Source organism: Crinia signifera, chromosome 1, assembly GCF_055691185.1.
Source record: "Crinia signifera chromosome 1, ASM5569118v1, whole genome shotgun sequence".
NCBI classification, from domain to species: domain Eukaryota; kingdom Metazoa; phylum Chordata; class Amphibia; order Anura; family Myobatrachidae; genus Crinia; species Crinia signifera.
Window position 1 is genome coordinate 315,745,396 of NC_139217.1, and position 12,211 is coordinate 315,757,606.

A 12,211-nucleotide genomic window follows, 5' to 3' on the forward strand; every position below is an offset into this window, starting at 1 on the left:
CCACCAGTAAGACCATCCAATCCTTATCCGAAAGGTTTAGCCATGGGATTGCCATTAATACTTTATCATTTGTGATTATCATCAAGAAACGAGATTGTTTCTTGATGATGATCACAAATTATAAAGTATTAATGGCAATCCCATGGCTAAACCTTTCGGAGAAGGATTGGATGGTCTTACTGGTGGTCATAACCCTAACCAGTGGTGGCTTCTCACCTGGTTGGCTGGGGGTCTGCAATGTGTCTGGGCCAATTCCATCACCTCCCTGCCCTTCTTTTTTTACTACTTTCATATCGCAAACCCGGTACAACTCGTTTGCTTATTGTTCACTCATCATCAATAAAACCACTGGAAAACTGGCCATAAAATGAGGTTATGGCCAGTTTTCCAGTGGTTTTATTGTGATGGGTGAACAAATTGTTGCTAATACAAATCAAACTTTACACAATGTTGTCTAAACAAAAAACAATCCTTTGAAAGCATAGGTATCTAGTATTTACAGTATAATAATACATCCTAAAGGACTATGCTGTAATCTGAAGGACTGATCTGACCAAGGTCATTTAGAAATCATTTTTAATATTAAACTAGCTGTGTAACCGTCTGAAGCTTTATCATGAGAGCGTGACCTGGTCTATTAAAAACTTGGCATGAATTTTGGATTTACGGATTTTACCTTTTAGCTAATTTATTGCAATATATGGTAGAAAAGCATGCTCTCCGGCCATAGCCGATTCTCTTCACTGACCTGGCATTACAAAATTTCATTATGTGACCACTTTTGTTTTGTAGACTCCCCCCCACGCCCCACCAGCAATGTTATTTTTGAATATCATGTTTATATTGTCAGCACAGATGGTGTAATGGTTAGCATTACTGCCTCACAGCACATAGGTCATGGGTTTTATTTCCATCATGGCCCTCTGTGGACTTTTGTATATAGTCCTCATGCTTGTGTGGGTTTCCTCTGGTTACAATCCAAAAATACTGAATACGGTTAGGCTAATTTTCTCTCAACAAAATGAACTCTAGCATGAATGTGTGTTCAAATACATGTTGTAGAGAATATAGATTGTAAGCGCCACTGTAATACCCCATTTATACCAGCCTAAACAAACCTGGGTTTTTGCACGGGAGCACGCAATAAGCCAGGTTTGCAGGTGGTGTAAATGGGTTGTGAGACCTGGCATTTCAACCCGGGTAGCCTGGGTCGATGGGAAACATTCACTGCAATGAAATAACGGGTGCTGGGAGATGCTCTTATCTCCCAGCACCGGCTCAGGACCTGCCTTCGGTGACTTCACCTGCATAGGATTATGCCAGCTTGGAGCGGGGTCTCATCCGGGTTGAAGCTGGGTAGAAAATCCTAGGTGCAACCCGGCTTGTAGATGTAAAGAGGGGGTATCAGTGCCGTATCTAGAAAAGGTGCACGTGGGCCCCTGAGCACTCCTTTTGGTAATGCTGCAAAAGGAGTGCTGCAGAAACCAATGGAAAAACAACGTGGTAGCCATTATTCTGGCAATCTGTGCATGCGCTTTGGAGTCTGAGCGCTCTAGTGCGGGTGTCAGCGATTGCGCAGTAGGGTCTGAGAACTAGAGACTCAGAGCCTACTGCTCCTGGCAGAGAGAAGGGGACCCGGCCGAGGACACAGGCTTCCTCCTTTTCTTAAGATGCCCCTGCCCACTGTCTTGTATGTTTGGTAATATGGAACCACCATCAATAAAAATGTGAACCCTTGTGTGCGCTCTTCGCTCGCCATGCTTCAGAGAAGGTTATTTTACATTTCCAGTCCACATGGATAGTAAATTAAGCAGATGTTGGGAATTCCTTTTTTTTTTTTTGCATTTATTTTGTTTTTAACTCCTTTTAAAATTTTATGTCCAATTTTTGATTGTCGACGTTTTGTGTTTGTTAACTTTAAGTATTGTCTATCTGTACATGTTGAGTGCCGACCTATATACAGACTCTCATTAGAATTTAACAGTGACATGCAAACTCCCATGCTTTACTCCTGTGTTTGCTACGTGACATAGAATTAGTTGGCAGATCAGAACCACTTAGCCCATCTAGTCTGCCCCTTTTTTTAACCATATTGTTACTTCAAACCCTATTTGATCCTTATATCTTTGGAAGGATGTCCTTATGTTTATCCTGGACCTTGTTAAAGCCCTGGATATACTGTATCATGTCCCCTTTTTCCCTTCTCTGCTTCAAACTATTTTTGAGTACAGGTATTTGCATGAAAATGTAGTATTAAGAGGTTTTAATAATGTATTTTTATTTTTATAAGAACATTAGATACCTTAACTTGTATCTTTTAAATATTTGTTGTACATGAAAATAGTTTTGCCTACATCCATCTCATTGCTTCTGTAACTGCTCCAATTCTGTAAATGCATAACTTTTCTAGAATTGGCATATGACGCCTGATAACCTCTGGTAACGATGAGGAAATAATGCAGTTTGCGGTGTGAGAGAAGAGGCTGCTTGTTGCCTTCACTCAACCTTTTTTTACTTTTTCTACAGCGGTCAGTTTGCAGTGGTGAAGAAATGCCAGGAGAAAAGCTCTGGTGTGCAGTATGCTGCAAAATTCATCAAGAAGAGGCGAACCAAATCCAGCCGTCGTGGGGTGACCCGGGAGGATATTGAGAGGGAGGTCAGCATACTGAAAGAAATCCAACATCCTAATGTGATCACGTTGCATGAGGTGTACGAGAACAAAACAGATGTCATTCTCATTCTAGAGCTGTAAGTGCTACAACCACCCCCCACCCCATGCTTGTTTGTGTTTCGGGCACTGAAAGGATGATGTAATGCACAACACCGAAAGAAGCTGCTTTTTCAAGGGCCCTTCATTATTCCAGCCTGAGAGATTTGCTTAACAAAACAAGTTTGTAGCTCGTTTACTTTCTCTATGGGGTGTCATATATGGGACACACAATGCTGGCAAACCTCCATTCTACCCTCTCCTCGCCAGTGGCATAACTATGAAATTCAATGCACGGAAACGCTAAGGGACCAGTGATTTCATTAGGTTTAGGGTCAGAAGGCTCTCATACAAATGGCTCTCTTCAGTTTTTGTGCTGAAATTAATTTATAGGGAAATGTATTTACATCAGAAAAGGCCATTTGATTAGCATAAAGTTGGTCCTCAAATCAAAAATGGGATACTGTAATCCCATCAGATCATAAAAAACTTCAGGCCAGGTGCCTAGACTATATCCCATGGACCAGAACGTTGAAATCATATGTTTATATGGCAGCATTGGATTGTGCAGAGTTATCAACAGTACATTAACCCAGTCCCAACCCCTGGTGCATGGAGATTAAAGTCACTATCACATACACAAAGACTTCTACAAATGTATAAAACACATTGCATTTTATATGTAATCTTTTATGTCTGTTGAGTGGTGATGTCGCTTGTATCACATTATTAGATATGAATTGGTTTTATCAGCTAGGGAAGAACACTGTGATATAATGATCACCGAATGCAATTAACTTCTTATCAAACTGAAAGTGTAATAAAAAGTGCTCTAGTCCCTTGATCTGTATAAAACTATTCACAGATCTCTTGATGACTGCCTGGGGGTACATTATTACTATCCTAGATTACACGTGTACCTGAGCAGGTAGTGCACAAAGAAGAATGAACACACTGATATATGATATATGAGGGACACAAGTTGTATTGTAAGCAAAAGTGTAACTTATGCATTTATAGCGGTAAGCTACATTGCGGGCATGTATAAATTGGTTGATTGCCCTGGTTAAATATAGTATTAACATCAGGGGGTGATCTCTGAGATCAAAAGAGAAGTGATTTATAGGAGCAATTTGTGTGTGTGTGTGTGTGTGTGTGTGTGTGTGTGTGGTCTCTTAATGACCAAGACAACTAAGCTTGCGAATGTTTCCTAGATGGTGATGTCCGAATTTAATGTGGAAGACATTGGGGGACTCCATGCCCTGGCACAGACATATTCAGTAGCTGTGCAGCAGTGCCCCTGTTCTGCTTGAGAGACGGGAGCTCTGCTGACTGAACCACTGCTCTTTATACAGTTTTCAATGACCTTGTTATAGTTCACTTTAAACAAAGGTTCATTAAAGATGCCATTCCTTTTTCGTTTTCTATATGTATGTATATTTGCAATACTTTTCATTTTATTGTAACAAATTAATTTTTATTAATATTATTTAACATTTTGAATAATGTATGAATGTTTTCATTGAATTGATTAAAGCCTCATACCTATTCCACTATACATGCTCTATAAATGGTTAATACACACCTGGCTATACCAATTAGGTCTAAATTTGATTCCTACGGCGATTGGATGATTTACCTGTTAAATATACTGAATGTCCACCCCCTAACCATTCCCTCTGATGAAACCGTTGTGACAGTTAACTGAGAAATACGTCAAGGGTTGGGGATTGCTGAACCCCATTATAGCATCTATTCCAACCGGATTCCTAACCACCCCCTATCGAGCTTTGCACAGAGAACTACTAATTTGGTCAAGTTGACGCTACTCAGTTTTGGCGCTGATTACCATCTGCAGCCTTATTTCCATACAGAGCGGCTTGCTCCCTGCTAATATATCCGACAGCTGCCTATCACTGGACGACAGCGTCGGGCGGGTGTAGCTAGAACCGCCGGGACATCGTGCCTTTTACAGCGCTGCCGGATCACAGTTCATTTCCCTACAGCTCGCTCCCTACTAAAATCATCAACAGCTGTCCGTCATCCGATGGCAGCGACAGGCGGGCTGTAGCTGGGGGAATATCTTCTATTCACACTGCCACTGGATTCCCGCTGTTATCACTGTAAGGTTGTATTAAATATTTCTATCTTACACGGAGCACTATACTCTAAAAGTGCAACTTCAACTGTTAACTACTTATAGTAGTTTAGACATCGATCTCCTCTAAAATAATTGATCATAAAGTTTTGTGCTATCACTCAATCCTTTCCATAAACTTTTTCATATGGGTGGTGTCTCAACATAAAAAATATGGTTGGAGTTGGACACTTAACCACTAGATAGTGTTTCACGTCAGTTGAATTATATCATGAATTGTATGCAATTTTGTATTGTTTTTTATCTTAATTGGTTCTGTATATACCAAATATACACAACAAAATCCAATAACACAACAAAATAATTCAAAACAAGTTCCAATTGTGTGTAATTATACACGTATATATTTGTAAAAGTAATTATGTATATATAAAATCCCCCATATTCAGTAGCTGACTGGACTGCTTGTTGTGCCCATTGCTCTTATGACTTTATATTAGTATTAGTACATTTTAGATCACTGCCACGCCACCATGCTTACTCCAAGTGTCATCTCTTCAGGTGCATGCCACACTCACTGTCTGTGGGCCGTATTCAATGGGGGCCGGCAAGGGTTTAACAGCGAGGATCATAGTAAACCAGTGATCCTCGCTGTTTAACCCCCTTGCTGGCCTGTCGCCCTATTCAGCGTACCGGGGAGTCCTCGCTGTCACAGGATGACGAGGATTCCCCCAAACCGCAAAACCTGCGGCTAATGCAGCGAATCGGCTGCATTTCACCACGGGTTTAGCTGCTTCAATAGCAGAATACACCGTATTAGAGGGGTCAGTTGAATACTGTGGGGGCGAGCGGTGACAGTGAGCAGGCAGCCCTGCTCCCTGTCACCACTCGCCCCCGCCATTGAATATAGATGGCCATTGTTTGATATTTTTTGTAGATTGTATGTATGTGGATATATATTTAATGGGTACTTGTGAGTTATCCGGGCGTCCGATTTTAAAATCGGGTCGGATCGGGACATCGCATCGCATCGCATGCGACCATCGGATGCGATGCGATGACCCGATTTTTCCATAGGAATCAATGTTAAAATGGACTGAGTCCATTTTAACATGGAATTCAATGGGAAAAAGGGGTCCTTTTCATACCCCTACTATCCAAGTGGGCATGGAGTTGGATATAAACCTGTGGCGAGCGTAGCGAGCCACCGAGCCCGAAGCGTGGCGAGCGGACACGGAATACCGTCCCCTCGCGGGGCTCGCTTCGCTCGCCACGCTTCGGGCTCGGTGGCTCGCTACGCTCGCCACAGGTTTATATCCAACTCCATGCCCACTTGGATAGTAGGGGTATGAAAAGGACCCCTTTTTCCATAGGAATCATTTTAACATTGATTCCTATGGAAAAATCGGGTCATCGCATCCGATGGTCGGATGCGATGCGATGCGATGCGATGCGATATCGTATCGCATCGCATCGGATTGTATGCCTTAACTTAAGGCATACAATCAAAAAATCGGGAGCCCGGATAACTCACAAGTACCATTTAATGTAAATGTATAAAAAAAAAAAATATATATATATATATATAATTAGACATTGTAGGGGCTCTGCACACACTAAATTAACTGATATTAATAAATAGTGGAGATTTAGTTCATGAATTGATCAATGCATTTAAGCCTGCAGCCCCCTTCACTGGACCCACTTTTCTGCAGGTCCTAACACTATCACTCAAAATGGCTACAATACACATAGCTCTCACATTAATGTTTGATTCAAGGCATGCTATCTGGTCTAAAGCTCACAGCAGACTGTGCTTTTAAAGGTGAGCAGTTACCAACACACCTGTCACTAATCATCTAGGGAAGTGGTTAACATAAGCTATGAAGTATAGGTTAAAACAGGGTGCATGACCACAATCAGACTAATTAATTAAAAAAATGACTCTAATAAACAATATATACACTAAACATAGGCACTCACCTTCCTAGTTTTGGGGTGCCCTATGGCTTGTGATCACATTGTTTAAACAGACATTGTAGGGGCTCTACACTCACTAAATTAACAGATATTAATCAATAGTGGAGATTTAGTTCATGAATTGATCAATGCATTTAAGCCTGCAGCCCCCTTCACGGGACCCACTTTTCTGCAGGTCCTAACACTATCACTCAAAATGGCTACAATACACATAGCTCTCACATTAATGTTTTGTGTGTGTATATGTATGTATGTATATATAGATATGTATATATAGATATCTATATAGAGTAGTCAAATGAAGACAAACTGCGGCACTCCAGGGTCTTGTAAAAAGTCAAAAAGGCATTTATTCCATAAATGCAGAAAGATCCGACGTTTCGAGGATCAAGTCCCCGTTTTCAAGGTGTAGGTGAGACAAACACCTTGTCTCACCTACACCTTGAAAACGGGGACTTGATCCTCGAAACGTCGGATCTTTCTGCATTTATGGAATAAATGCCTTTTTGACTTTTTACAAGACCCTGGAGTGCCGCAGTTTGTCTTCATTTGACTACTCTAAATATCTTCCGGAGGGCACCGGGGCGCTATTGTCTTGGGAGAGTGCCAGGCCGCACAGCCAAGTAGATATCTATCTATATATAGAGATATAGATATATATAGATATATATCTATATCTCTCTATTTGGTGAATTATGCAGGTGTTGCTCTGTCCCTAACTGAGGTATGTCTGTACACAGTTCATCTTGTTGTTCTTTATACTTTTCTGTCATCAAACTGACATCCATTTCCGGTAACACCTGTCCGGCCAGACATTCCAGTAACATGTTTGTCTAGATTTTCTTGGGTATTTATCATCATCAGTATTATGACCTGGTCATAATCTAGCTTTCTGTCCTTGTTCTGCTATTGCATGGGAAATTCTCCTATCTGACAAGTGTGCACAAACCTGCTGTAACCACTATTGGACAAACATATTACATGTAGTGAATTCCCAGGATTATCAGTTTTAATATAGATCTAGGGTTGTGTTCAATCTTTCCCCTTATTTTCGATTTACAGAAATAAGGCGATTTCACTATTCAATCCTGGCCGTTTTCCCCAGGAAAGTGTCCTGGTTTTGTGGCTGCAGACTCTGCTTTTTGAAAAGCCAAATCTGCATTTGCAGAAACGGATGCTGATTTTTCAAATTAGCGGCAGTTTGTGCGGGAAAAAGACGCGGATTCGCAGATCCACATCTGCTTTCTGATTGATCCTGAAAATCGGCAAAAAAGGAAAAAGATTGAATAGATGGAATGCCAATTTCATCTATTCTTTGGGGAAACTAACGCTAGTTTGCAACATTGAATACCCCCTTAACTTGTATGAAATGTGATTTTTTTTAATTTTTTTTTTTTTTTTTTTATGTAAGCCGACTGCATTTAGCTGGCACCATGTACGTTTACTTTCTTTCTTCCATTTGTTTTCACCTGGTCACCGTTACAAACTTCTAGGTGTTCTTCCTGTAACTTACACTAGCAACCTGCTTTTATCATTCTGGCTAACTTTTTTGTTCTGTCCTTCAAGGGCTGTATATTAACCATGCAGAGTTGTTTGCTTTGATGCCCTTAAATACTAAAAACGAATGTGCTCTTTGTTTTGGATGCAAATTTAGAATAGCTTCAATTTGCCTATTTTCAATAGACAGAAACGCCTGCTACTTTACATACATATAGCACATTGGATCATTGGCCAATCCAAGAATGAATGGCACTGAGTGCATAAAAATGATCATTCTATTAACTTAGGTTTAATCACAACTTAAAAACTTATACATAATAGAATGTATCTTTGATCATTTATATCATGTTTTTGAACAAGCTTTGGGTGAAAATTATTTAATCCATACATAGTGGGAATTCCATCTATAATAGATAACAGTATCTTACAATAAAGTAACATCCAATCCCAACTATATAAACTCATTCTATATTGATCAATATATAATATTGAACATCTATGAACCGCAATTTTAGTTAATAAAATTATTTTATTTTTAAGGGTGATCGCTTTCATTTTCTTTTATCTTTCTATAATTTTATATAAGAGTGTGAGGAATTCCCTTTTCTTCGAGAGCAGAAGGCCATTAAGAGAGTAATTGTATTTTTGGTGCCAGGAAAGATCCCCTTCCTTCTCACCTTTCCTTCCTCTTTTGAATATTTACTGGCTATTCAATCTGTGCCTTTTTTTTGCCAGTCAAATAATCTTACAATTTCACCTGGTTTTTAGGGCAAATTAAATACGCCCTATTCAATCTCTGCGCTGATTTTTCCAGGAGAAAAATATCAGGCACCTCCCGTGTAGATTAATGAATTTGATTGGTGAATTTGCAGTGACTCTGCATGCTTTGGCTAATTTGCAGCCATTTTTGCAGCTGTTTGAGCCCAGGCCGATTCAACACAAAAAAAAAACAACAGGCAAAATCACCAGTGATTAAATTCTGATCAGTGAATCTGTGACATTTATTTTAGGTCTGGTGAAAAAACTGCAAAGATTTAATACCCCCCTCGGAAAAGCTACAGTATAGTAAAGAACTAAATACATGTTGTGCTTCCTTACATAATCTTTAGTATAGACTCTGGACTAGAATATAGGTTCTGTTTACTTAACCTCACTTTGTATCTATGTAGAGTCTTTAGAGTAGGGGTTTCCAGTGCACAATTCCTATAGTGTTTGTTTTTCTTTGTGTTTTTAAACTGGAATTTGCTCTTGCCATGTATTCGATGTTAGCATTGATCCCAAAGCTTGGACTATTCTGCCGTCACTGAAATCCTAGTAAATCATTCAGTTTACACTGCTTCTGTGTGAACAGCAAGGCATGTAGGTATTGTGATCTCAATTTGAACATTATTATTGTAGTTCCTTTTGTAAGGTGTCACAGTGCTCCAGGAACATTTAATAGGAAGCAGCAGACAAAATATATCCAGACAGAAATACAAGGGGTTCTATAGGAAGGGTCCTGCTGACCTTTTAAGATCTCAACTCGTTCTTCTGCATTAGGGAGTTTTCTTTCCAGGGAGTTTTGATGGTAAGGGAGGTTTGTGTTGCACTACTGTGGGACATAAAATGAACCAGGGCACAACCATTGGGTATAATATCTACTAGGGCACCACTATGGAGCATGTAACGAGCAGCTGCTGTGGACAGGGGTGTCTCTCTTGAGGCATTGGGGCTTCAGTGTTTCTATGAAGTTCTGGGTACGGCCCACTCAGGGATTAAAGTGAGGGGGAATAACTGTGTGGTGGAACATTTTAACCTCCACATTGGCCCTGAACAGTAATTCTCATATAAAAGCATTCTAGTTTTGAGGGGGGGTGCCAAAAACCCTACAACTGGCCCGATGTCTGCCTAATGTGGGAGGGGGTGTAATTAGGTGGCATAGAGAAATTAGTTTCCCCACCTCTGCATGACCACTTTATGCCCTGGACCCACTGAATGTATGGATAGGTCCCTTCATTGTTAAAACATTCAAGGGACTTGTATAAAAGGGAGAACTTCAATTTTGTGACATCATGCACAAATGTTCCTTTTAATGTGTGATTGCATACCGCAGAGTACCTCTGCACATGCACAGTCTACAGATAGATATATATATATATATATATATATATATATATATTCTATATACTCAGCTGTCTGAATGTCAGCATTGCATACAAATCTGAATCAGGCTCTAGGCGTTTTGGAAGTGGGCTTAATACCGGTGTCACATTTAAAGTAAACTGCCTGACTGGTATTAAACCTACTTCCAGAAGACCTAGAGCCTGAATCAGATTTGTACCCAGCGCCGAAGTTCATGTAGCTGAGCATTTATCTGTAGATTGTGCACGAACCAAGGTACTCTATCGATGCTATGGATTGTCCGAGGGAGGAATGCTTTAAGCTAATATCTTGTCACACTGGTAGTGGTGCAGACAATTTGTGTGTCAGCACACCACAAACTAGAAAGCTGGTATTTACCGGTGAGTGTGTAAGGGAAAGAATGTGCAGCGGTGAATTCACAGTGCACCCACCACTTATGCAATTGGTAAATTATTACTTTATTCTGCATCAGGATGGTCTTGCTGGGAATTGTTCTTTGTATATGTATTCTATCTGATTATTGAAATTTTATATCCATGTTGCATCCTTCCAGTGTTGCAGGTGGGGAGCTCTTTGATTTCCTTGCGGAGAAGGAATCGCTGACTGAAGAGGAAGCTACAGAGTTTCTCAAACAGATCCTGAATGGTGTCTATTACCTTCACTCGCTGCAAATCGCTCACTTTGATCTCAAGGTACAGAGCAGTCACTGCCTGCATCATTCCTTAGTGAAAGCTTGTAAAAGTGGCACTTCATATTTACAGTCATGTCAGACCTGCCAGGTGTAAAATTCTCTGGATTTACTGTATGAAAAGGTTTGCTGTTATTAATTAATCTATTGTGTGTCTTCTGTTTTCCCAGCCGGAGAACATCATGCTTTTAGACCGGAATATGCCTAAGCCTCGCATTAAAATTATTGACTTTGGCCTGGCTCACAAAATTGATTCAGGAAATGAATTCAAAAATATATTTGGAACTCCAGAATTTGTGGGTAAGTGCATTTACATGCTAATCATCTGGTTGGTATTATTGTGAAAATGACTTTGTTCTAAAATTGTAGCATAGTACTGTGTACAAAATCTGTCTCTCTTGTCTCCCAACTAAAGCTCCTGAAATCGTAAACTATGAGCCACTTGGTCTGGAGTCAGATATGTGGTAAGGATGATTATTTACACATCTAAAAAGACAAAAATATAAAAATGACTGACTGTGCTTTCTATTCGCTTTCTACCCGCCACCTTTTTAAAACCCTTGCAGTTCCCCTTCCCTGCCTGGGGTGTCGCTGTCTGCTGTAGTGCTTCCAGCACAGTGTGGTCTGTATATCAGCACTGATCTGCAAACCAGACCTGTGCTAGAAACACCACAGCAGATAGTGACACCCCAGGCAGGGAACAGGAACCAAAATACAAAAGAAGAGTGTACACCGCGCTAGCTGGTTGAAATTAATTAAAAAATAATGATAATTATTAGGTGTCAATGAAAAACACATTTAATAATATTGACAATATTAACTAATAAATAACAATACATTTAAAAATTGAGTGCTGCTAAATAAATATGTCTGAGAGGAAATAGGTGATATTATGCCAACCTATATGGTACTGTATCAGACTCTAATAAAAGGCACCATAGGAATGGATCTCGTCCTGTAAGGGATCCAGTAGAATAATGGGTCTAATGTGACCACAGATTGCTTCGCTCAATAAACCTTTCTTGGGTGGAGTTTCACTTATGGGATTGCACTCCCCAGCAGATGTGTGATCCACTTGGTAGGACTGCAAACCACCCCTATAGTTCTAGGGGGAGCA

At 40.2% G+C, this 12,211-nt stretch overlaps 1 protein-coding gene across 1 annotated transcript in view; it reads left to right on the plus strand.

The window, feature by feature from the left end:
- DAPK1 (death associated protein kinase 1) overlaps positions 1 to 12,211 on the plus strand; it is a 161,086-nt gene that overhangs the window by 91,797 nt on the left and 57,078 nt on the right. Inside the window, exons 3-6 of the mRNA XM_083186573.1 lie at positions 2,527 to 2,748; positions 10,960 to 11,098; positions 11,265 to 11,394; positions 11,510 to 11,558. Of these exons, the coding sequence (XP_083042699.1) occupies positions 2,527 to 2,748; positions 10,960 to 11,098; positions 11,265 to 11,394; positions 11,510 to 11,558 (540 nt within the window). The remainder of the gene's footprint in view (positions 1 to 2,526; positions 2,749 to 10,959; positions 11,099 to 11,264; positions 11,395 to 11,509; positions 11,559 to 12,211) is intronic.